This window comes from Mustela nivalis (genome assembly GCF_964662115.1).
Source record: "Mustela nivalis genome assembly, chromosome: 19".
NCBI lineage: Eukaryota > Metazoa > Chordata > Mammalia > Carnivora > Mustelidae > Mustela > Mustela nivalis.
In genome coordinates this window covers 10,321,591-10,345,382 of record NC_139038.1, presented here as the reverse complement: position 1 = coordinate 10,345,382, position 23,792 = coordinate 10,321,591, and the positions used below count along the sequence as shown (strand labels likewise).

General features: G+C 60.7%; 1 protein-coding gene across 2 annotated transcripts in view; it reads right to left on the bottom strand.

Annotated features, from left to right (window-relative positions):
• Positions 1–4,094: 4,094 nt before the first annotated feature.
• The window catches only part of ELN (elastin), a 31,476-nt gene continuing 11,778 nt past the window's right edge, over positions 4,095–23,792 (bottom strand). The window contains exons 8-37 of one of the 2 annotated variants that reach the window (XM_082712633.1): positions 23,553–23,648; positions 23,400–23,468; positions 22,654–22,701; positions 21,721–21,792; positions 21,403–21,432; positions 20,802–20,873; positions 20,194–20,235; positions 19,757–19,816; positions 19,421–19,468; positions 17,436–17,525; positions 17,298–17,351; positions 16,601–16,762; positions 15,308–15,361; positions 14,642–14,758; positions 14,345–14,395; positions 13,882–13,968; positions 12,981–13,037; positions 11,990–12,109; positions 11,837–11,896; positions 11,297–11,401; positions 10,583–10,621; positions 9,124–9,177; positions 8,965–9,024; positions 8,653–8,730; positions 8,020–8,058; positions 7,776–7,829; positions 7,342–7,386; positions 6,906–6,935; positions 6,291–6,341; positions 4,095–5,117 (exon numbers count right to left, since the gene is read on the bottom strand). In XM_082712633.1, coding sequence (XP_082568759.1) covers positions 5,074–5,117; positions 6,291–6,341; positions 6,906–6,935; positions 7,342–7,386; positions 7,776–7,829; positions 8,020–8,058; positions 8,653–8,730; positions 8,965–9,024; positions 9,124–9,177; positions 10,583–10,621; positions 11,297–11,401; positions 11,837–11,896; positions 11,990–12,109; positions 12,981–13,037; positions 13,882–13,968; positions 14,345–14,395; positions 14,642–14,758; positions 15,308–15,361; positions 16,601–16,762; positions 17,298–17,351; positions 17,436–17,525; positions 19,421–19,468; positions 19,757–19,816; positions 20,194–20,235; positions 20,802–20,873; positions 21,403–21,432; positions 21,721–21,792; positions 22,654–22,701; positions 23,400–23,468; positions 23,553–23,648 — 1,988 coding nt within the window. In that variant the 3' untranslated portion in view covers positions 4,095–5,073. The remainder of the gene's footprint in view (positions 5,118–6,290; positions 6,342–6,905; positions 6,936–7,341; positions 7,387–7,775; positions 7,830–8,019; positions 8,059–8,652; positions 8,731–8,964; positions 9,025–9,123; positions 9,178–10,582; positions 10,622–11,296; positions 11,402–11,836; positions 11,897–11,989; positions 12,110–12,980; positions 13,038–13,881; positions 13,969–14,344; positions 14,396–14,641; positions 14,759–15,307; positions 15,362–16,600; positions 16,763–17,297; positions 17,352–17,435; positions 17,526–19,420; positions 19,469–19,756; positions 19,817–20,193; positions 20,236–20,801; positions 20,874–21,402; positions 21,433–21,720; positions 21,793–22,653; positions 22,702–23,399; positions 23,469–23,552; positions 23,649–23,792) is intronic. The other variant, XM_082712634.1, reaches the window with a different exon arrangement.

Here is a 23,792-nt window from a genome sequence, read left to right as displayed (position 1 = left end):
GTTTTTTTTGTTTTTTTTTTTTTTTAAAGATTTTATTTATTTATTTGACAGATAGAGACCACAAGCAGGCAGAGAGGCAGGCAGAGAGAGAGGAGGAAGCAGGCTCCCTGCCAAGCAGAGAGCCTGATGTGGGGCTTGATCCCAAGACCCTGGGATCATGACCTGAGCTGAAAGCAGAGGCTTTAACCCACTGAGCCACCCAGGTGCCCCCCTTTTTTTGTTTTTGAGACAGATCAAGAGAGTGTGCTAGCTCGCACGTGCACGTGACCAGGGGAGAGAGGAAGAGAGAGAGAGAAACTTAAACAGGCTCCACGCCCAGTGTGGAGGCCGATGTGGGGCTCGATCCCAGGACCCCAAGATGGTGACCTGAGCTGAACTCAAGAGTCAGGTGCTTCACCGACTGGGTCCCCTCTCCCCGGGGTGCCCCTGTTTGTTAAGCTTCGAATTTTGTTCTGTTCCTGATCTTGTTGAGTTGCATATCCGTGTCCTCTCATGGTTCCCCGAGCTTCTCGGAGACAATTACTTTGCTCGGAGCTGGTCACTGGAGTTTCATTAGTTCCCTTTGGCACTGTTGTGTTTACCTGATTCTTGGTGACGTGTGGAGCCTTGCGTGGGTGTGTGGGCCCTGAAGGATGCACCTTCAGACTCAATTTTTTTTTTTTTAAGATTTTATTTAGGGGCGCTTGGGTGGCTCAGTGTGTTAGAGCCTCTGCCTTCGGCTCAGGTCATGATCTCAGGGTCCTGGGATGGAGCCCCTGCATCGGGCTCTCTGCTCAGCGGGGAGGGGAGCCTGCTTCCCCCCCTCCTCTTTCTCTGCTTGCCTCTCTGCCTACTTGTGATTTCTGTCTGTCAAATAAATAAATAAAATCTTAAAAAAAATTTTTATTTACAGGCTTTGCAGACTCATTTTAATAGCTCAAGACCTTCCCCTGCCCGTTCCCTGGATTTATGGGCCTGTCTTGGGGATCGTGTTATAGTGGGGCTGGAGCTGGGCTCATCTGTTGGGCCCACAGAGGGGTCCAAGGTTGGCTGGCCGGGCACCAAGTGGTGGGCGTGGCTTCTGCTGGGTCCCTGAATGTGCTTCCGTTGGGTGGGCAGGCCTGCTTCCAGGCCATGGTACAGTGGGGCTGGAGCCAAGTCGGGGCCGTTTTAGGGACTGTAGTCAGGTCTGAGGCCAGCAGGGCTGTTTACTGGGGGCCGGAAAGGACCTGCTGCTCCTGGATCTCGTAGTGGTGGCCGGTGGCGGGGGCGGCGGGAGCCAGAATCATGGTCTGCCTTCAGCTTGGGTCATGATCCCAGGGTCCCGGGATCGAGCCCCTCATCAGGTTCCCTGCTCAGCGGGGAGTCTGCTTCTCCCTCTGCCTCTGCCACTCCCCCTGCTTGTGCTCTCATTGTCTCTCGCAAAAATAAGTAAATAAAATCTTTAAAAAAAAAAAGAAATTTACCAGAGAAGCCATCTGGTCCGGGCTTTTCTTTGTTGGGAGATTTTTTTTTTTTTTTTTTTGGTTGGGAGAATTTTGGTTATTGATTCAATCTCCTTGTTAGTCATCTTTTCAGATTTTCTGTTTCTTCACGATTCAGTCTCGCTCTGTTGCGTGTTTCTAGGAGTGTATCCATTTCTTCTGGGTTGTCCCAATTTGTTGGCATACAGTCTGTCCCGATGGTTACGAGGATACTTGCCGGTGGCATTTAGGGCCAACCGGAAAATCTCCTGCATCCCACGAGCCTTCGCTGAATCACACCTGCGAAGACTGCTTTCCCACGTAAGGTAACTGTCAGGGCTGACTTACAGCTCTGCACACTTCGCAGTACTCCCCCCAGTACCTCCGATCGTGACTGCGTTTGGAGAGAGAGCCTTTAACGAGACAATTAGGTTAAAATGAGGTCATCGGAATGGGCTCTGGTCCAGCCTGACTTAAAAGAACCGAGGAGATTAGGAACAGATACGGATCGGAGGCCACCGTGGGGAGACACAGGGGGAACAGGCCGAGGAGGGGGGTCTCCGAAAAAACCAAGCCTGTCCATACCTTGATCTTGGAGTTCTGGTCTCCAGAACTGTGAGAAAGTGGATTTCCGTTGTTGAAGGCCCTCGGTCTGGGGTGCTTGGCTGTGGCCCCCTGAGCAGATGAACACAGTAATATTCACAGGGTAGGGGAGCCTGTGTCTTTGAGGTTCTCATCAGCCCAACACAGTCACGGACCGTCTTTCTACCAGAGCGTATAACCGAGGAAAGCCGAGGTGTGTAAGGATTTTTGTTCTTCAGACAGTGTTTAAGCCTCAGGGGAATTTATAGTCTGGGATGGAGCACGGATGGATGAGGGACAAAGAGGGGAGACTGTCCCGTGTCACGTGGTGGTGGGCGCTCTGGAGAGAAAGCAGGCGGGGACAGGTGAGGGAGGAGGGGACAGTTTGTCATCTGAGACAGGGAGGCTGAGAAGGTGACATTGGAGTCACTGGAGGCAGCCGGGGAGCCAAGCACGTTGCTAGGCAGAGGGAAGGGCGCTCCAGGCAGGGGGAGACGGCAGATGCTGACCCGTAGGGGGGAGGCCTCCTCCCTGCCAGGCAAAGCGAGAGGGCCTGGCCTGGCAGAGGGCTGGGGAGCGGGCGGCGTGCTCAGAACAGCTGGTGCGAGTCAGGTGGGGGCTCTGAGGCTGCGGGAAGGCCTCTGGCTCTGGCCCTGATGCCTTGACTTGAGTTGACTTGGGTTTGGAAGGATTTGTTTTGGCTGCTACGTGGAGAGATGGCTAAGGAGGAGCCCCGGGGAGAAATGGCTTTTTTTACTCCGCTGTGCTTTGGGATTTGCTCCCAGAGCATCAGCCCGCCCGCTTCTCTTTCCATCCCAGCCCCTCCTGGCACCGCGTGGGTCTTTGCAGGCAAAGGCACAGATACCCACACTCCCAACAAACAGCTCCCTCTGCATCCTGCTGCGTTAGGGGGGCTCCCACGGGGGCCATCGGGTTGGCTCTCCAGAGATCGGTCGGATGCAGGCGTGACGCCACATGGGCCCTGGAAGTGGAATTGGTGGTTGGGGGAGGGGAGTCTAGAATCTAGCCCCCAGAGCGCGATCTGAAGGGGGGGTGCCTGGGTGGCTCAGTGGGTTAAAGCCTCTGTCTTCCGCTCAGGTCCTGATCCCAGGGTCCTGGGATCGAGCCCCGCATCGGGCTCTCTGCTCAGCGGGGAGCCTGCTTTCCTGCTTCTCTCTCTCTGCCTCTCTGCCTACTTGTGATTTCTCTCTCTGTCAAATGAATAAATAAAATCTTTAAAAAATAAAAATAAAGGGGAGTCGTGGGCTCCAGGTGAGCCTGGGCTCAGGCCCCGTGGATTTCTGGCCCCGAGGGGAGGGGAAGGGGCTTGGGAATGGGGGCCTCCGAGGCTCCCAGAAGAACCGAAGCAGGGCCGGGTGGGTGAACAGCGCTTCCTTCCCGGGGGATGTCTCACAGGGAGGTCTTCTGGTTCGCTCCAGTGGGGCCATTTCTCCTCTCTCCACATGGCTGTGCACCAAGGCCAAGGGTTTGGTCTGGTCCACCCCTTCAGCTCTGCGGTCAGCATCTGGAGACCACCGGCCAGGCTCTGTGCTCAAGGTCTAGGGCCCAAGGGCTAGGTCTGGGGAAGGCGTGGCTGGCTGGGAGACCCACTTGGATGGGTTTGGCCCTGCCAAGGGGCTTTCCTTGGTAAAGGGCAAGCAGAACTTGGGGGAGGGGTTGGTACACCCAGGGGACCAGAATCGGAGGGCAGGTGATTTTGGTACATAGCTCCACCCCCCCTCCCCGCCCCTGCAAATACACCTTGACGAACAGAAGTTCCCATTCCCACCCCGGGGCAGATGAGAGAGGACAAAGTAGGCCACAGCAGTTTCCTTCCGAAGGTTTTCATTTATTAGTCTTTTCTCAAGCAGTTAATTCTCTTTTCGTATTTCAAAGAAAAAAAAAATATGTATTTCATCCAGAGTTATACCAAAGTGATTAAAATTAATCTTCTACTGGGGAATATAGCTCCCCAGATCAGAAGAAAAAAAAAATTTTTTTTTTTTTTTTTCAATTAACCACGAAAATAAAACCAGGAGAACATCAACAATCAAAAATCATCCCCAAGTATCCAGGACAAAAAATAAAATATTTATTGATCTATCACAGCGAGACACAAAGAGACGGGCTCCCAAAACAAGGGTCCGAGAGAGGGATGGGGGATACAGTACTGCATGGGGGGGACCCAGGTCGGAGAGAGATTCCTGCCGCCCCAACTGGCATGCTCCTCGAACCCTGGGTACTCAGGCCCCATCGTAGGGGTGTGTGGAGGGGGGTGGAGGAGGGGCACAGGCCGTCTGGACTGGTTAAACAGGCTGATGGTGGGGGCCCCCCAGCCAGGTAGCGGTGCTGGGCGGTCAGCTGGGGACCAGGACGGATGGACGGATGGACAGATGGCTGGATAAATTCCACAAGAGCAAGAGGGTTGTTCCCAATGTTGGGGGGGGGAGTGTCTTTTCATCCGCAGGTGTCCCAGACTTGGGGAGTAAGTCAGGGACTGGGGGCTGAGAGGTGGTATGACCGAATCCAGCTTGAGCCTTTAGGTGCTTGGGTACCAACTGGACCACAGCCGGGGTGGGGGGGTGGGGGTTCCTGATGGGCAGGGGGGAGGTGGGACTGCCCAGGGAGTGTCTGCACCATCTTCAGAGGAGCCCCAGGGAGGGGGTTCCCAAGGGGCTGCCCTTCCCTCCTCCCTCCCCCCAGGAAGATGAGAGCACCAGCGCGTAGCACCAAGTTCCCCTGGAGATGGAGAGTGTATGGAGGGGGAGCTCCTGGGTGGGAAGGGGTGGGGGCAGGGGGCTAAGCCCACCCACCCCTGGCCTCTGAAGTCGGGGGAGGGGGGGCTCCTGGGTCCCGCTTGGCCACCACTCTTGTTTCCTCGCTTTGTGGATTTCCAAGGCCACCCAGCCTGGCCTGTCCCCCTCCTGGGGTGGGGACTGGGGAGGGGCGACGGGGGGGGGCAGGGGGAAGGGGTCATAAGGGGTTTACATTCTCCACCAAGCAGTAGCACCAACGTTGATGAGGTCGTGAGTCAGGGGTCCTGGGACGCTCACTTTCTCTTCCGGCCACAGGATTTCCCCAGGCAGGCCCCAGCTGGGCGAGAAGAGGCACCTATGACGGTCTGACCCCTCCCAGGGTCTGCTCAAGCCCCTGCCCAACTCAGACCAGCTCCAGACTCTTCTTGGACCCACATCAACGCGGTGGGGAACAAAGGCCCCGAAGCCATGAGAAGCCTGGCCACAACCTCCTGCTGAGCTCTGAGCCATCGCGCTGCCCTAATTCCTAATCAGGCAGGGGGGTGGGAGCAGGGCCCACGGGATGGTGGTAATCAAGGCTCAGGGAGGGGAAGGGGCCTGGCTCGGACAAGGTCTCTATATTCTGAGTCCACTGCGTTTGGGAAGCCTTCAGCAAGCACCCTGATTGGCAGGCCTTGTTCTAAGCCGTCAGGGCACGGCTGTAGGACCTGGAGTCCTTCGGCCCCTGATGGAGCCAATGCAGCTGCTTACCGCCACCTGGTGGCAGTGAGCCGCCGAGTGGGGCCGGGACAGGCTTCTCCCAGTGAAGGGGTTCCGGGTGGGGGGGGAGAGGGGGCTGGAAACCGGTGGGATTGGGCCACAGGCAACAAGCCATGCCCCGGTGGAGAGGTGCGTATTCCGGAGAGGGTCAGGCCGCCCTTGCCTCTGCCTCTCCTGAGCAGACCAGGAGGGAGCTAGGCCTCTTTGGGTCTCCTTTGAGCACTGTGGGGAGGTTCCTTGGGGGGTGGTGACCATTACCTGCCCCCCACCAATTCCCAGAGGCACGTCTGCATCTTGGAGCCAGGGTGGGGCTCTGTCTGGGCCTGGGGTGGCTTCTGCCCACACTGCCTGGCTGGGGGCACCTTGGGTCCCCATCCACCCCTGAAATTCCCTGACGGTAGGGGTCCGTGGTCCCCTGAACCCTCTCTCTCTTCTGTTCCTCCCTTCTCTTTCCCTTGGCTCCTCCTGGTGGGGGTGGGGTGAGCTGCCCGGGCGGAGAAACTGCCAGGGCTGGCGTAGGGCGAGCCAGGAGGGTCCCAGGCCCACTAGTAGCTCTGGGTGTCTGTGTCAGAGGTAGACACAGGAATGGGAATGAGGCCTCTGGCTGCTCCCCGACCTCCCCACTCCCTCCCCGCTAGGCCTAGTCCAAATGTCCTTCCTCTCTCCCAGGCTGATGGACCCCCCCAGCCCTCTGTCTCTGTCTGGCCCCCTCCCTGCACTGCCCTCTCCCAGGGGCTGGGTCTCTACTCACCTTGGTATCCCAGGGCTCCCAGGGCCCCTCCATAGGGCTTGGGAGGTTTGCCTGTGGGGGTAAGGGTAGGGGTTGGGAAGGGGGCCGGGCTTTGCTGCGTCTCCCCGAACCCCCACCATGTACCGGGCCTCCAGCCGTCACAGAAGGTTCTGAACACCTTCCTGCCCGCAGCCTGGCCTTCGGTCTCCCCCAGCTGGAACAATGCTGTGCTCCTTGTGGAGGGTATCCTGCCCGTGGAGGTCTGAGCAGCTAGGAGGGCTCCCCCCCACCCCCCAGCCAGACCCTGGACCATACAAACTGCCCCACCTAATATGCCTGAGGCTTTGGCCTCCCTGGTCACCTTACGTATTTCCTTTCCTTTTCTGTGGGGCCCTCAGGCTCTCCAGTTACACCAGAGACCTGGCCGGCCCAGGTCTCTGTCTTCTGGTGTCCCATCACATGCTGGGCTGGGAGCCCCAGGAATGGGCTCCTTGCCCCCAGCCCTATATCCCATGGCTGCATTTCCTTGACATCAGAGAGCCAGCCCCGGGGGGGCCGTGGCCACGGTCACAGCTGCCACAGTAGCCCCTAACCCCTCCCATCCCCCCATGAAAATAGCTCAGTGCCCTGACTCACCACCAATGCCCAGGCCCCCAGCTGCGCCACCTGCGGGACAAGGAGAGGGGCTGTGAGTGAGTCTGCTCTGGGGAGCCCGCCCAGCCTCCCCAGGGGGCCCCCCTCCCCACCCTGGGGGCAGCCGAGTTCTGGGCCTGGGTGTCAGGAGCCCTGGGCTCGGCCTCACTCCTTGCATGACCCTGGGCGAGCCCCTGGCACTGTCTGAGTCTCAGGCTGCCGCATCTGGAACGTGGAGCTTTGGAAAAGCTGATGCTCCCTGGCTTTGCAGGGGAGCGGGAGGGGAAGGAGGGGAGACCCAGCTTCGTGTAAGGGAGGTCATGGGCCAACAATCCCCCACCTCCGCCCCCCGGGGCCTGACTCTGATCTCAGATGAAGCAGGGGTTGGGGAGGACGGGGCTGCAGCACGGGGGGGGGGGGGCAGGGAGCCCGGGTGTACCTGGGAAAATAGGGGACAGTCCGAAGCCGGGTCTTGCTGCAACTCCTGTGGGAGGAGCTCGGGGTTGGCGTGGGGCAGGCCCTGCTTCCCTCCCCTGGCCTCCTGCCCGGGACCACCTCCTCCCTGCCACGTGCGCCTGGCTGGCAGATCGGCTTTCCTTACAAGCCTTGTGTCTGCCTGGCATCCTGGTGGGGGGGGGCGCCCATATTCCCAGCTCATCAGCCAGGTGTCTGTCGCCCACGGTGTGCCCGCTGGCCTGAGGTCTGCTGCGCCTTTCCTGGGGCACAGTGGTCCCTTTCCTGGACTGTCCCTTCCGCCCTCTCGCTCGTGTCCTTGTGCTGGCTACGGTTCCAGGAGCCCACCCCCCTGCTAGCCAGACGGGCCTCCTCCAGACCCGGGCAGAGCAGAGGTTCTTGAAGAGAGGTGGCCCCTACCTCCAACTTGGAATGGCCTGGTGGCTCCCAGGACACCTCCAAGGCCAGCGGCACCTGAGAAGAGGGTGGACGGGGGCTCGGACGAGGCACAGCTGAAGGGGCCCTGGGCATCCCCCTCTGGTTCTGGGGACAGGGACGTCCTGCACAGGCCTTCAGGGCTCCTGTGAGCAGGACTGAGTGGGACTGGGGCGCGGACGGGCAGAAGCAGCTGCCTGGGCAGAGGGAGGCCGCGGAGGAAACTCACCATATTTGGCTGCTTTAGCAGCTGCGGCTGGGGACACACCTGGGGAGACACGGGGCAGAGGGCTCAGGAACTGCTCCCCGCTCCCAGAGCCACATCCCCTCCTGGCCTGCTCACCCACTCGTCACCTGCCACCGTCCCTCATCTACCCATCACCCCCCCCCCCCACCCAGTGCACACTTTAGTGAGTTCTTCCCCCTTGTCCAGTCTGGAGCACGGGGACGAGATTTGGGCCAATTTAGGCAGGGGGGACACCATGACAACCCACCAAAGAGTGACATGTCAACACGAGCCCCTCCCCCACCCCAGGCGGTGGCAGAGACTTCGGGGAAACACATTTCCCTGCTGGATTTGCTGTTCTCCTCCAGAAAATGGGCACAGCCACCATCATCCCGATGAACTCCCGCTTAAAGCAGGTGGGTGGGCTGAGGCAGGAGACAGACAGGAGGGGGCGCCCGGCTGCACCAGGTGGCCCCAGCGGCCGCTTGCGGAAAGTCCTTCAAAGGCTGGGGCCGGTGTGGTAGGTAGGAAGAAATCTCAGTCTCTCTCTCTCTCTCTCTCTCTCTCACACACACACACACACACACACACACTCACGTGCCCCCTGCACCCTCTGATTCCACAGCAGTTCCTCACCTCCAAAGCCCCCAACCCCTGGGATGGCTCCTCCGGCTCCGAGCCCCCCGGCTCCCAGGGCTCCGGCTCCCCCGAGGCCTGTGGAGAGAGCTGTGTGTTAAACTAGGGGTGGGAATGGCAGGTCGGCCTGTCAGACGGTGGGGGGCTCCTCCCGGGACCCAGGTAGAACCTGAGCTCCCAGGGCCTAGTGGGGCCAGGGTGTGGCCTGAGTTCTGGGGAGATGACACCCCTGAGGGCCCCAGGCACGGTCAGAAGCCCCCCTCCCCAACGAAGCCCAAGGGGCTGGGCGGCCGCACCCCAACCAGTGCTCACCATACTGGGCAGCTTTGGCAGCAGCTTTGGCAGCAGCGGCTGAGGCCGCAGGTCCGACTCCTGGGGACACAGAAGGAGCTCAGGGTTGGGGGGGGGGAAGGGGACTCTCCACTGGTCTGTCTTCCTCCCTGCCCAGCCTGTCCTGGGCTTTCGACTCACCTGCCACACCGCCTGGGACACCTGCTCCTCCGAGAGCCCCGGCCCCTCCAGCTCCTGCGGAGAGAAAGTGGGAAGTTGGTACCCCAATTTCTTTAGGATGGGGGCTCCCTGGCCCAGGGACGCTAGGCAAGCAGACAGGTGGCCAAAGCCAAGTGACCCAGTGGGAAGGGGCATAGGCCAGACACTTGGGTCTGAGTCCCAGCTCTGTCCTGCCCAACTGGGCAAGGCCCGCCCCCCCACCCCGTGCCTTGGCCTGCCCATTTCTTCTCCTTCCCAGCCAGTTAGTGCTGGGACCCACTGGCGGCCACGAGCTGCTGAGGGGTGAAGCTAGTCTCAGGTTCTGACAGCCCTGTGTTCGAATTCTGCTTTCTCCTCTCCTAGCTGTCACCTCTCTGAGCCGCAGAGCTGGAGGTCCTTGCTCTGCTCCTGCTGCGGGAATCTAGGGGAGCCAAGGGAGACCCCCCACACCCAGTGCACACACTCTGAGTTCTGAACCACCTCCTAGGGCTGAGCTGCCGGGTGTGGTCACGGCTAACACCTGATGCAACGTTCACCGGTCTCTGTGCTTTGCACAGAGTCGCCTGCTCCTCATTCGCTACAGCAGGGAAGGGAGGGGCCCTTAGCATCCCCATTTTGCAGATGAGAAAATTGAGGCACACCAGAGGTTAAGCAATGTCCTCGCGTTTCCACCGGCAACATGTGGCTTGGGAGCCGGTGCTCTCAACTGCTTTGTTTCCCTGGCAACGTCTGTTAGACTCAGACAAGCCAGCCGCCGGCCGGGAACAGAAGAGGGGCCTGTGGGTCACCAGGCCCGTGGGGGGCGGGGGCTGAGGAAGCCGGGATTTTCCGAGGTGGAAACTGGCCCCAAGCGGGCTGGCCAGGGCTGGTTGGCGGTTCCCTGGCAGGGGTCCTGGGCCGGCTTCTCGGAGGCCAGGAATGCTGGGGCCACAGACAGCGTGGGTCTGGCTGTCCAGGCGGGGCTTGCCACGTCCTCCGGGCTCGCTGCTGAAGGTCCCAGCTGCCGGAGGCTTGCTGCTGTGCTGACAGCAAGGCGGGCGGGAGGCCGAGGGCCTGGGCGAGGTGTCCCAGCTCTGCTGGGGAGGCAGGCCTGGGCCCTGGCCCCTGGTCTTGGGTCCCATGAAACTGTCAGGGGCCAGGAGGGCCTTAGGGACCATGGTCCTCCTCAAGGAACTGCCACCATGGGTGTTGGAAATGTGAGGGGCATTTTGAGTTGTCCCAGAGCTGGGGGCATGATAGGTATTTAGCAGGCAGGAACCAGGTCTACTAAACCATCATTAATGTGTCCTAGAAACTGCCTTTCCTTACCCTGACCCTCCTAGCCCTGTGCTGTGGGCTCTGGGCACTGGGCCGCAGCCCCACAGAGGGGAGATGGGTTGGTCAGGGCCAGGGCGGGCAGCAAGCAGACTAACCACAGGGGGCCATTGGGGAGTGCACTCACCGTATTTGGCTGCTTTAGCTGCAGCCAGGGTTCCAGGGACTGGGGGAAAAGAGAAAAAAGGAAAAGGGAGCCGGTCAGCAGCCGAGATCTGTGCCTGGGCGTTCTGCCTCCTCTAGGGAGCCCTCCCTGACTTCCTCAGCTTTCCTTGCTCCTCTCAAGGCTCTGAAACCGTGGCGCCCCAGCCAGGAGCTCACCGTGCCAGGTAGAGAGCTCTGGTATCTAACAGCCTGGTCTGGGGCTGGTTGAAGGCTGAACCATGTCTCGTCCTTCTGTCTGCCCTTTCCTTCTCCTCCAGGCACAGTGTGATCTGCCTGAGGCTGGATGCGGAGCAGGCAGGAGGTGAAGACCCGGAGGTCCTAGTGGCCCCCTTACCATAGCATGCTCCTGGAGGGCAGCCAGACCGGCCCCCTCAGGCCCACTGACCCCACGGACCTCCACCCTCCTTTCTGGGGTAGTGGGTTACTTTTCTGTTTGGAACCCTTGTCACTCGTCTAACTGAGTGGGCAGAAAGTCTGCAATCTAGCGGCCTGGGGTCCCCTTTGCCCAGCCTGCCACCCGTCTGTTACCCGGTCATCTCTGATGGCTCAGGAGAACCTAGTGGGGGATTCACTACAAGGCCCTGAGTGAGGCTGCTTGGGATGTGCGGGCAGGAACAGGGGTCCCCCTCCTCTAAGCTCAGGGGGCAGTTTCTGCCTAGGCTCAAAGGCTCCTCACCTGCACCAGCTCCAAACCCGGGAACACCAGCACCAACTCCGAATCCGGGAACGCCGGCTCCAACCCCAAAGCCAGGAACGCCGGCAGGAAGTCCGGCTGCAGCCCCTGGGGGACATGGGCAGTGGTGGAGGGGGCCCAGCAGGCAGGGAGCATGCGCAGGGAGCATGGCGAGTCCTGCCTGGGGAGCTGAGTCAGCCCCCCGCGGGGCGACCCAGACACAAGTAGGGGCCTCCTGCCACTGAACCTGCCCTCTATAGCGCCACCAAGAATGGTCTTCCTAAAACGCCCACTGACTGCCAGGTCCAGCCCCTCCCAGGCTGGCATTCTGGGCTACACAGTGGTTGTGGACACCCCATGTGTCACACTGGAGGACAGGGACGGAACTCGGAGGTCGCCTGGTTAGAGTGGGACCCAGGACTTGAACCCAGGTCTCCCTTGTGCCCCATCTGTGCTTCTGAGCCCTCTGGTGGCTGGTCTGGGACCCGATGAGGCTGCGTATCGTGGAGGGTGGGGAGGGCGCCCCTCAGGCTCGGTACTCACGGTACTGGGCTTTGGCGGCTGCCTTAGCAGCGGCTTTGGCTGCAGCGGGGGTCCCTGCTCCTGCAGGGAGAGGGAGGGAGGGAGTTCAGGGTCAGGGACAGCACCCAGGGAGGATTCGGAGGCCCCTCAGGCCCGCTCACTCGGGCAGCTCACCTGCAACACCGCCGGGGCCAATACCAATGCCGGGACCGACGCCGGGACCGACGCCGGGACCCACGCCGGGTCCCACGCCGGGACCCACACCAGGACCCACGCCGACCCCGGGGCCTAGCCCTGCAAGAGTAAGAAGAGATCATTCATAACCAGGTCATGACCAAGGACGGAAACCGACAGAAAGAGCCGCAGGCTCTTGTCCCAGCCCGGACAAGTGATGTGTGACGGCCACATTACTTTCCCTCCGGGGGCCTCAGCGGCCTCATCCCTGCAAGGAGGCACATACAGGACCAGGAGCTCTTATCCTCTGGGGGACAAGGACAACCTTGGGGGCTTCTGAGGGTGGCAGAGGCAGTTACACAGTAAAGGGAGCTCGGCGAGGCGGGTAGACCCGTGTTCAAAGCTCAGCTTAGTTGCCATTGAGCCAAGCAAATGTGGGGCATGACTCAAGCTCCCAGACTCTCAGTTTGCACATCTGGAAAATGGGACTGGGGGTACCAACCCCATAGCATGGCTGTAAGGGTTGCCTCTGCATAGAGTAGCTTGGCCAAAAAGGGGTCATTTGCCATACATGAGTTTGGGGGTCAGCAGACCAGCAGTCAACGTGTTCTCTGGCCTAGACAGTGCTAGACTTTGTGATCAGAACCTTGATGTCTGCAGGTTCCTAAGGCTAAGGCACAGGGATCCCCCCACCTGCCACTTTCTGGCCCAGAGGCTGGCGTATGGTGGGAATCTGTAAAGTGGAGCTGCTGTGGCTTGCTATATTCAGGAAGGTGTGGGTGCCTGGGGTTGCCAGGGTGGGTTTTGGAGGTAGCAAGAGATGGAGAGAGCTTCAGCAGGGGGCAAGAGGTCCTCCAGGAGGCTGGGAGTCCGGGGAGCCCAGCCTGAGGTCCAGAGGCAGGCAGGCCCCAGCCAGATCTGGGCTGGAGCTGGGGGCAAGGCTCCAGAATGGGGGCTGGGGGTGGAATCGGGGGGTTGGGGGGACACTTACCAAACTGGGCGGCTTTGGCGGCGGCTTTGGCAGCTGCCGCGGCTGGGGTCCCTGCTCCTAGAGAGATGAAGAGTAGGGGTCAGGGGGCAGTCCCCGACACCCCGCTCCACATCGCCTTCCCCGTCCCCTATTCTGGAAAGATCCCCTGTAGGGAAGTGTCCCCTGCCCTAGAAGACCCTCCCCACGCTGTCTCCTTCGACTGTAGACAGAGAGGGAAGCACAGCCAGCCAGCCTGGCGGCCAGAGCTGCCCTGAAGCTGGCCCCCCAGCCAACCTGGGCACTGTGACGTTCGGGCTCTGGCTGTGGCCGAGGGGAGCCCAGCGCTGATGGGGAGAAGCCCAGACCCTCTCCCTAGGCCTCTAGAAGTCTTGTGCAGCTTTCTGTGAAACGTTGTGTTCATTAAAAAAAAAAAAAAAATCCTAAGACTGCTTGTATCCCAAACTGGAGGAAATGGTTCGTTTTGGTGGTGGTGGGGAATGTCAAAAGGAACATTTTTCTCCCAGGAAGAAGGCATGCTGAAGAGACATCGGGTGGGGACAAACAAGGAAGTCTGTAACTTATCTCTGCGTGACTTTCTCTCTTCCCTTTGGCCTCTGACTGGTGGGGGAGAATGAACCCAGGAGAGCCAAAGGGTGGCCCAGGCAGGCCCTCCCACCTGATCTGGGACCAGAAAGGCCACTAGTAAAGGAGTTTCACCGCCGAGCTGGATGCCGGCTGGCTCCCGAGCCTCCCCAGCAAGCTAGGCTCCCTTGGACGGTCTTCGTTCCCAGCAGGGGAGTTTGCCTGCTCTCCTCCTCATTCTCTTGTCAAGTCTGCAGAAGGATGCACTTGACCTGGGCAAGGCCAGGGATCCTTCCACGAGACGAGACAAACCCGTCTCGGGGTTGGCGACGCCGCTCACCTGGCACCCCTCCCGTGCCTGGGACACCTGCCACTCCGTCTCCGACCCCTGGCACCAGCCCTCCCAAGGCTCCGGCGCCTCCAGCACCTGGAGGAAAGAGGGGCGTCAGTTCTGTCCCTAGAATCGCGGGCTTCTCCGCGAAGGGCGGAGGCGGTGCGGGGAACAGAAGGCCGGCGAGGACTTGCTGGTTGGGGCTGGGGGTGATGAGCAGGACCCCAGTAATTGCAGTGCCGGGCGACTGAAGAGAGCAGAAGGGTTCAGAGTGGCTTTGGAAGATGGAGCCAGGGACCCCCGACCTTGACCCGGACAGAGAGGGAAGCAAAGGCCCGAGGGCAAGGTGGCTTCGTCCTCATGCTGGGGGAGGGCTCTGAGCTTGGGGCCTGGGCCCCCTGGGGGAGCAGGGCTGGGGAGGAGCAGAGGTCACTGGCCTTGGCGTGGGGACAGACAGGGCTGGGGCACTTACCATACTTGGCTGCCTTGGCCGCGGCTGCCTGGGCAGCTGCTGCTGCTTGAGCTGCAGATGTTGGGGGGAGCAGAGAGAGAGCGAGCCCTTCAGAAACCCCCCTGGATCTCTGGGGAGGGGAGGGCTGGGCTTACAGAGCTCTTACCCAAAGGTGCTGGAGCCCCTCCCTGCGCCCCCCACCCCAGCTCCTCCCTGAGCGCTCTGAACCCCAGCCTGTGCTCCCCTGCACCCTTCCCCCCCATAGCCCTACAAAAGAAAAGCCTTCTCCCAGTGTCCCCATGGGGAATTCAGGCTTACGGGTAAGCGGGGCTCCAGGAACCCCTCCGGCTCCAGCTCCTACACCGTAACCAGGAAAGCCCCCAGCACCAACCCCGAAAGTGGGAATGCCTCCAACTCCCACTCCGGCTCTGGCCCCTGCAGGGGGGAGAGAATCAGGTGGAAAGGCATCTCAGTAAGAGGGTCTGGGGAGGGGTCGGGGTGGGGCGTGGGGGGATGCCGGTCAGCTGGAAAAGAGGAAGCAGGTCTCCCCCAAGTCTGGTTTGTGAAGGACCAGAAACCATAGAACACAGGCGCCCCTGAAGGGAGTCTTTACTGACACCCCCCCCACCCCAGCGCTCTCCAACCCCTCTCTTCTCTGAGCACTTGGGGAAGGGCCCCACCGTTGGCCTTGGAGAGACTGTGGGGAGGTCCCATATCCCTAAGCAGGCTTAGGCTCCTCTGAGAGGGCCCCAATTAGGGCAGGGAGGGTCAGGGACGCTGTCTCCACTGGGAATGCCAGACTGGGACTCTCCCATTACTCAGCCCTGTGGCCTCATGGTAGGAGGCACCTGGAGGAGATGTTGTATGGGGGCCCACCAGTTCCAGGTCCCAGCTCAGCCAGTGACTTGCTGTGTGACCCTGACTAAGTCACTCCCCTTCTCTGGCCAGAACAGGACGGGGCGGAACTATCAGCCCAGGACTCACCGTATTTGGCTGCTTTGGCGGCTGCTTTAGCGGCTGCAGCTGGTGACACAGCCCCTGGAGAGACCAAGGGGGACACAAATGACACAAGGGCTTACCTGTCCATTCACCAACGCATATCCCCCTCGACTCATCCGTCCATCTGCCTACTTAACCATCCATTCATCTACCCATTGATTTACCCATTTGGTCTGTCCCTTTGTTTGTCTATCCTTGGACTTCGATCCACCCACTCAACCAACGTAAGTGTCTGTCCATCCACGCACCCACTCACCCATCCAATTCGCCACTCCTCTGCCTACCTATCCATTCATCTAGATATCCAATGGTTCATTTTGCATTTGCCTTCTGCACACCCATCTGCTCATTTACTCATCTACCCCTGGGCTTTTCCTTCTATCATCCACCCCTCCACCCACACATCCATCTACCCATCCGTCATTCTCACCACTTATCTAGTGCCCTACCTGCCTTTCCATCTGTCTGTCCATCTCTGCATTCATCTCTCCATGTCTCTCCTTCTAGTTGTCTTTTCATTTACACATTCCCTCGTCCAGCAGCTTGTCTACTCATCTACATGGCCATTCACAGACATACTCAGTTGTCCATCTCACCATCATCCATCCATCCATCCAAACATCCATCCATCCATCCATCCATCCATCCATCCAAACATCCATCCAAACATTCATCCATCCATCCATCCATCCAACCATCCAACCATCCGTCCATCCAACCATCCATCCATCCACCCAACCATCCATCCATCCATCCACCCAACCATCCATCCATCCAACCATCCATCCATCCGTCTATCCAACCTTCCGTCCATCCACCCAACCATCCAACCATCCATCCATCCATCCATCCATCCATCCATCCAACCATCCATCCATCCAACCGTCCATCCATCCATCCATCCATCCAACCATCCATCCATCCATCCAACCATCCATCCATCCATCCACCCAATCATCCATCCATCCAACCATCCATCCATCTCGCCATCATCCATCCATCCATCCGTCCACCCACCATTACTGAGCACCTATTCAGCTAAGAGCTGGGACTACACACTGATAGCCAAAAGATGAATTAGAAAACTCGACACTGGCGGGGACTAGTCAGGAGATTGTTATAGCCCAAGGAAGAGAAGACGAGGCATGGCTGAGGGTGTGAAGAGAAGAGGATAGTTGGGTGAGGTATTAGGGGACAATCCAAAAGTCATATCAAGGGTTTCAATAGTTCTCTCTTACATGTGTGTGCCCACGTGTGCACACGCGCAGCCCAGCTCACCTGGTACACCCACACCTGGGACTCCAACACCTGGGACTCCAACACCTGGAACTCCAACACCAGGGACCCCAACACCAGGGACCCCAACACCAGGGACTCCGACTCCTGGGACGCCTACTTGGCCAAAGCCTGGCCCACCGGGCACCACGCCTCCAGCAGCTCCTGTGGAAGGAGAGGGTTATTCTCCTGGTCTGGACCCTGGGAGAACCTCAGAGGGCCTCCAAGGGCACAGCTCTGGGAGCTGTGGGAGCGGCAGGTCCCAGGGAAGGATCCCACCCATCCGAGAGGTAGGGAGGTCTGCTGGAACCTGCCCGGAGCTCTGAGGATTTGGATCTGAGCATGGGAAGACCACTATCTAGGTCTAAAGCAAAGTCTAGTCTCTCCGCTGGGCCCCCAGGCAGTGGGCGCAGCGGCGGTGAGGTTAGGGTAGGAGGGGAGAAGCCAGGTGCTCCATGGGACATCCCCACCCCTGAGCTGGGCCAATCCATGGAGAACAATGGTCTTCCAGAAAGAGTGGCCAGTATGGGCAAAGGCAGGGAGGTAGGAACATTGCATGTTTGGGGAGATGGGGATAGAGGCTGCCAGAGATGGACGGAGGCCAATCCACCCAGCCTTGTAGGACCGGGCTATCCAAGGCCCCTGCGGTTGGCGGCTGAGGGCACCGGGGTCTGGGCTGGCCACCCCACGGGGCACTCACCGTACTTAGCTGCTTTCGCGGCGGCCTTGGCTGCAGCGGCTGGAGTCCCCACCCCTGGAGAGACAGGCGCAGAGGGTGAGACCCTTTTCCTGGGGCCCTCTCCAGAACGCCCCCAGCCCCGGCTGGACAGATGCCCACCTGCGATGCCTCCGATCCCAGGAATTGCGCCGGGCCCACCAGGAATGCCGCCGCCTCCAACACCAGGGAGAACGCCGGCTCCTCCGGCACCTGGTAGGAAGGGGGCCGTGAACATGTGGCTCCCAGGGCCCTTCCGGAGGCCGTGCAGGAAGGCGGCTTGGATGCTGGGATTTTAACCAGCACAATCTCCTCTGGGAATGCGGCCCAGGCATCTCCGGCTGGGCCTGCTTGAGGAGGCCCCCACCCCACTGTTCCTTGACTCACCCCCGAAGTGTCCATTTCAACACGCTCATTAAGGGACTTGTATGTTTTCAGACAAATCCCATTCTAATCACTGCCACATACTGAGAAACCACAAGCGGCCGCTCCCCGGGCCAGAGGGGCCCCTGTAGGAATGTTCAAAGCTTCCCCTCCCTGTGTTCCGAACACTCGGCCAAGTTTGTAATCCGCCAGGCAGCGCCTGGCTGCCTGGCTCTGGCAGCCCCTTGTCACCCCACTCTCCTGCTCCCACATTCCAGCCATCCCCTCCAGCCTTGGGGGCCTAGAGGGAGGGCCTGCGGGGCCTGCATGGAGCGGGCCTCCAGCTTGCTGGTCTCCCTTCACTTTTGCCCCCTTGGGCTGGTGGGGAGACGTCCTTTGTCCCATCAGGGTACAGGAGGGGCTCTCCTGGGACTGGAGGGGAAGGCAAGGCTCTCAAACCCAGTAATGTGATTCTGAACTGGGGGGTGAACTGGGGGGGGCATGGATGCTCACTCTGCCCACCACACAGGCATGGGGAAGGCCATGCCACGTCTGCCAAGGGGTCGTGGGCTTGAGGAGCGGGATAGAAGTTTTGCAATACACATGACATTGATACTGAACAATTACATGGTTTAAATACTCGTAGGTACCACCTAGAATTAGCCTCCTAACCACCACAGTACCCATTCCCCTCTGCCTGGACTTCTTCCTAGTTTAACCACTTGGCAAACTCCAGAATCAAATGTCATCTTCTCTGAGAAACCGTCTTGATTTCCCCCATGTAGAAATAATGTCTCCCTTTTCTCGACTCCCACCACAGTGCCTGCCTTTTCTAGCAGAGCTCTTATTTGACCCTGGTCTCTGAAATGGATGGACTGATGGATGGATGGATGGTTGGATGGACGGATGGATGGATGGATGGATGGACAGATGGATGGACGGATGGATGGATGGATGGATGGATGGATGGACAGATGGATGGACGGATGGATGGATGGATGGTTGGATGGACGGACGGATGGATGGATGGATGGACAGATGGACGGATGGATGGATGGATGGACAGATGGATGGACGGATGGATGGATGGATGGTTGGATGGACGGATGGATGGATGGATGGATGGATGGATGGACAGATGGATGGACGGATGGATGGATGGATGGTTGGATGGACGGACGGATGGATGGATGGATGGACAGATGGACGGATGGATGGATGGATGGACAGATGGATGGACGGATGGATGGATGGATGGTTGGATGGACGGATGGATGGATGGATGGATGGATGGTTGGATGGACGGACGGATGGATGGATGGATGGATGGATGGTTGGATGGACGGATGGATGGATGGATGGATGGATGGATGGTTGGATGGACAGATGGATGGATGGATGGATGGATGGATGGTTGGATGGACGGACGGATGGATGGATGGATGGACAGATGGATGGACGGATGGATGGATGGATGGATGGATGGACAGATGGATGGACGGACGGATGATTGATGGGCAGATGGATGAGGATGGATAGGGATGGTTGGAGAGAAGGATGGAAGAAAGAATGAGTAGATGGACAGATGGAGGAGTGGGTAGTATTGAAAACATTAGATAAATGGGGGTGGCAAAGGGCTGCCTTGGTTAGTTCTCCACAGGGCAGGCTCTCAGTGATAACGGGGAAGGAGAGGCTGGGGGCTGGGGGCCGGGCTGGCAGGTGCACTCACTCACTCACTCACTCACCGAACTTTGCTGCTTTAGCTGCTGCCGCTGCAGCCTGGGAGCCAACTCCTAGGGCAGGGGAAGGAGAGAGACGCTGAAAACTGTGTTCATGCACTTCCAGGGCCCACCTGCTCCAGCCCCACGAGAGCCGACCCTTTCGCAAAAGATGCTGGGTGAGGGGCTTCCTAGCAACAGAGCTGAGGGAGCTGCCCTCGCCCAAGATCGTCCTCCAGACTGGGGTCTGGATGCAAGGTGGGCTGGCCTGCATCCTAGAGAGACCCTGGCCAGCCCCCCAGGGCTCTGGAGCCTGGGAGATTGGTGCCCCTTGGGCTGAGAGTTGGCTGAGGGTGTCCTTACCTGTCCCCGTCGGGTACCCAGCCTTGCCTGCAGCACCAGCCACTCCTCCCGGCCCGTAGCCTGCGAAATAGAAGAGTCTCAGTGGGCCGCTGGGCCGATCTCACTGTGACTGTCCACCCCCAGCCCCCCGGCCCCCTGGCCCTGCCCTTCAGGGGTCAGGCTGCCCAGAGTCTCTACCCTTTCACTCCCAGCCAGCGTGAAAACAAACACAAATGGGTGTGGGGTACTTGTTCCCAGTTTACAGATGAAGAAACTGGTTTGCCCAAGGCCTGGGACTAAATGTGAGGGCCAGGGTTGAGAACCAGGCTGTCTGAGTCCAAGTTCTATGGGATCCCCTTTCCAGCCTCCACCCCATCCCCAGCTGGGTGCTCCGTTGCCAGGCCACTGCCGCTGGAAAGAGCTAGAAAAGCCCATCCCCTCGTGGGGTGCTCACTCACCAAAGGGCAGTTTCCCAGTGCTGTAGGGCAGTCCATAGCCACCTGAAGAGAGGGCAGGGCGGCCTCAGGGGCTGCTCTGCTCCTTGGCAAGAGACAGCCCTATTCTGGGTAGGTGGCCCTGCCTCCCAGGTACTGAGGCCTGAGAACCTTCCCGAGCCGCTCTCAGAGGCTCTCAGGAGGGCAGAGGCCCTGGGTGGAGGAGGGAGAGAGCACCCCTGCTCCAGGGGCTGAGGGCAAGCCCCTCTCCCTACAAATCCACGACCTGCCATGGCCCTAGAATCCGAGTCTCTTTCTTATCAGCCTCCCGACGGACGGGAGCTGGTGGCGGGGGCAGGGGGCTGACATCAGAGGGGTCTTGCCATCCACATCTGTGGTTTCCCACCGGGGCTACGGATCTCTGCAATTGTGCGTGTGGAGGAGGCCGGCTCCTGCAGGATGGCCTCCCTTGCTGGCGACCGGACGTGGGCGTCCATACTCAGGTGTCTTACCCACCCCCCTTCCCCACCGCCTCACAGAGACACGAGTGGGTGACCAAGGTGTCCCCCCCCACGTTGGATTCTCAGCAGGGAAGCCCGGGGAGTGCGTCCCGAGGCTTCCTTCTGACACACCTGGCAGCTTGGGTGCCTTGATGGGGTACCCCAGTGGGACGCCAGGCTGCTGGCCCCCAAAGGGTCCGACTCCTGTGGGAACAAGGAACAAGGAAAGCGAGCTCAGGTCCCGGCCGAGGGGGCCAGCAGCCCCGCGGGGCTCGCCGGCCTCACGCTCCACGTCCCGCGCGCGGAGGGAGCTCCGGAACCCAGCCTGCCTGTCTTCCTGCCTCTTTGTCACCGGTCAGCCTGGCCCTCCTCAGTGCCCTAGGTCACTCTCCCCCCCCCCCCCCCGCCCTGGGGCTCGGCCACCGTCCGGGCCTGCAGCTCTCACGGCATCTGGCACAGACGGGTGGGATTTCTGGGCTCATTTGGCTGCGGCACAGACGGAGGGGTTGGGGTTGGGGAAGCGGCCTGTGATGGAGGCCACATCGTGCTGAAGCCAGTCCAAGGCCTGGGGCGGGTAGGCATGAGGGAAGCCAGGAGGCCTTGCTGGGATGTCGGGTGCCCAGCCCCTCCCAGGGCAAGGGCCCCTCCCTGCCTGGCTGGCTACTCTATTGGCCTGCCCACCCGCCAGAGGTGGGAGGGGATGTTGGGGGGGGGACACCCCACTCTGCCTCACCTGGGATTCCAGCAAAAGCTCCGCCTCCACCTGCAGGGACAGGAGCCATCAGCTCAGCCCCACCCCCACGGGCCCCATAAATGGCAGCTATTGGGGGGCAGGCCGAGGGGAGCATGGCCCCATTCCCGGCTTACACTGGGGGTTTCTGAGAGGGGTGCTGCCCATCTCGGCCGGCTACACCCGGGCTGGAGCCCCAGAGGCACACACCCGGAGGGCCCTGAGCCCCGAGTCCCCATCCCCACCCCCACCCAGGGCCACAGGGGGCCTGCAGGAGCGTGGAGATTCCCGCCCTGGGCTCCCAGCCCGCTGGCCGCGTACCTGGGGCCTTGGCCTTGACTCCAGTTCCAGTGGGAACCCCAGGGAGCACCCCGACACCCGGGAACCGAGCTCCTGTGGGGCAAAGCGGGGAACTGGCAGTGACGTGTGGGAAGACAGGCCTTGCGGGCCCCCAACCTGCCCCGGGGTCACAGAGCTGAGCTTCTGTACTGACTATCAGCCAGGGGCACGGCTCACGGGGTGGGGGTGGGGGGCCGTGTGGCCGTGGGTCCCTGTCTGATCCAAGGTCAGAAGCCCTGAGTTTTAATCCCACGTCCTCGCCACTCGAGCCTGTGCCTCCGTTGGCCTTCTCGCTAAACTGGAGGTAATTTGTAACCACGCTGCCCACCGTCCCCGGAGAAGGCGGGACGGTTGCTACTCCCCCCCGCATCCTGTCTCCACTGGGGCTGGGCTACCTCAGCCAGGGGGACAGTGGGGTGGGGGGTGGGGACAGACACTCTTGTCAGGAAATCCCTCAGAGCGGGCCGATTCTGGGCTTTTGGGGGAATTCAGGAGGTCACATGCCGGGTGGGGTGGCCAGGCCCTGGCAGGGGAAGGAGGACTAGAGGGCAGCTCAGAGGGGGTCTCCTGCAGGGCGGATGTGCTGGGCGGGCCCCCTGGTGACTCAGAGCTTTTAGGAAAGAGCTGGCTACCCTGGGACGTGCTGTGTCCCTGGGCAGGGCGGGGGGAGGGGGCCCTTCCTGGGCTGTGACTACGGTCTGGGTTTGGGCCTAGGATCAGGGCTGGGGACAGGGGTGAAGCTGGCTAGCCTCTGCGGGGAAAGACGACTCTGGTCATCTTCTGTGTTGGTCTGAGCTTTGATGCTTAGGGGGACAGAGCCGGTCAGGGCCCGGCTGGGGAGGTCACGGGCCACCCGGGAGGTTGCCGGGGGCTTCTTTCCTTGCCCTAGGGTCCGCTCCTTCTTCAGACCCTCACCTGTGCCTGGGAGCACTCCGCCTGGGTAGACGCCGGGCAGCCCCACACCTGTGGCCGAGAGAAGAGGTCTGAGCTGCGAGCAGAGGTTTCCCGGGCCGGTCTCTCCAGAGCGGCTCCGGGGCTCCCAGACCCCAGCTGCCCTGGGGCCCAGGGAATGTCGCCAGAGACCCAAGCGCAGTGGCCGCAGGTCTCTGACGCGTTTCGGAAGTCATCTGCAAGCCCTTCTCTCTTGTGTGGATTTATCTTGTCTCCTGGAGCCTGTTTACACGGCTGGCTCGGCCCACCTCGGGGCTAACAGCTTCCAGATGTTCCTCCCTGCTGTGTGGACTCAGGCAGCCTTTTGTTCAACCTGAAGTCACTTCCTCAAGGGCTTGGGTGCAGGGGAGCAAGCACCAGATGGGGGGGTCAGCGTGGCCTGGGCTCAGCCCAGCTCTGCCGGGACGGCCACGGGCCTTTCCGCCCTGCCTGTCCCCCACCCTGCGCCCATCTGGCGCTTGAGTGCCTGCCACAGAGCGAGCCTCTGAGGTCCCTTTCTGGTCTAAGATCTGGAAGAAGGGCCCGGAGGGTAGGCCGGGGTCCCTCTCCGGCATTTCTGCCAGGTTACCATGCATGGGACGTGGCTGGCTTCCCTGCCCGCTGCTGCCTGACGTCTCCCTTCCCGTTGGTCTGTTGCAGAGGGGGGACCTCTCCCCTCCCCTCCCCGCCCCGCCCGGCCCCCTCCAGTCCCCCGGGGACTGGGCACTGACCAGGCACTTTCCCGGGCTTCGCTCCGGCTCCGACTCCGACCCCGGCTCCAGCCCCGGGCACCACCGCGCCTGGCACGGGATGGGGGCACATCAGAGTGGGGTCCGCCCGGGCTTACGGCCTTCCACTGGGCAAGCCCGCTCTACCCACCATACCTGTAGACACTCCTAAGCCGCCGACGCCACCCACGCCACCGACACCACCGACACCACCAACACCACCGAGGCCGCCGACACCGCCCAGCCCAGCCCCTGCAGAGTGGGGAGTGGGACAGGCCAGGGGTCACGCAAGGAACGGCGGGAGGCAGGAGGGCCCTGGGCCGCCAGCTGAAGGCCCCATACTAAGGTCTGGCCCCGGCTGGTGACCGGTGGATCGGGGCTGAGGATTCTGCCCGC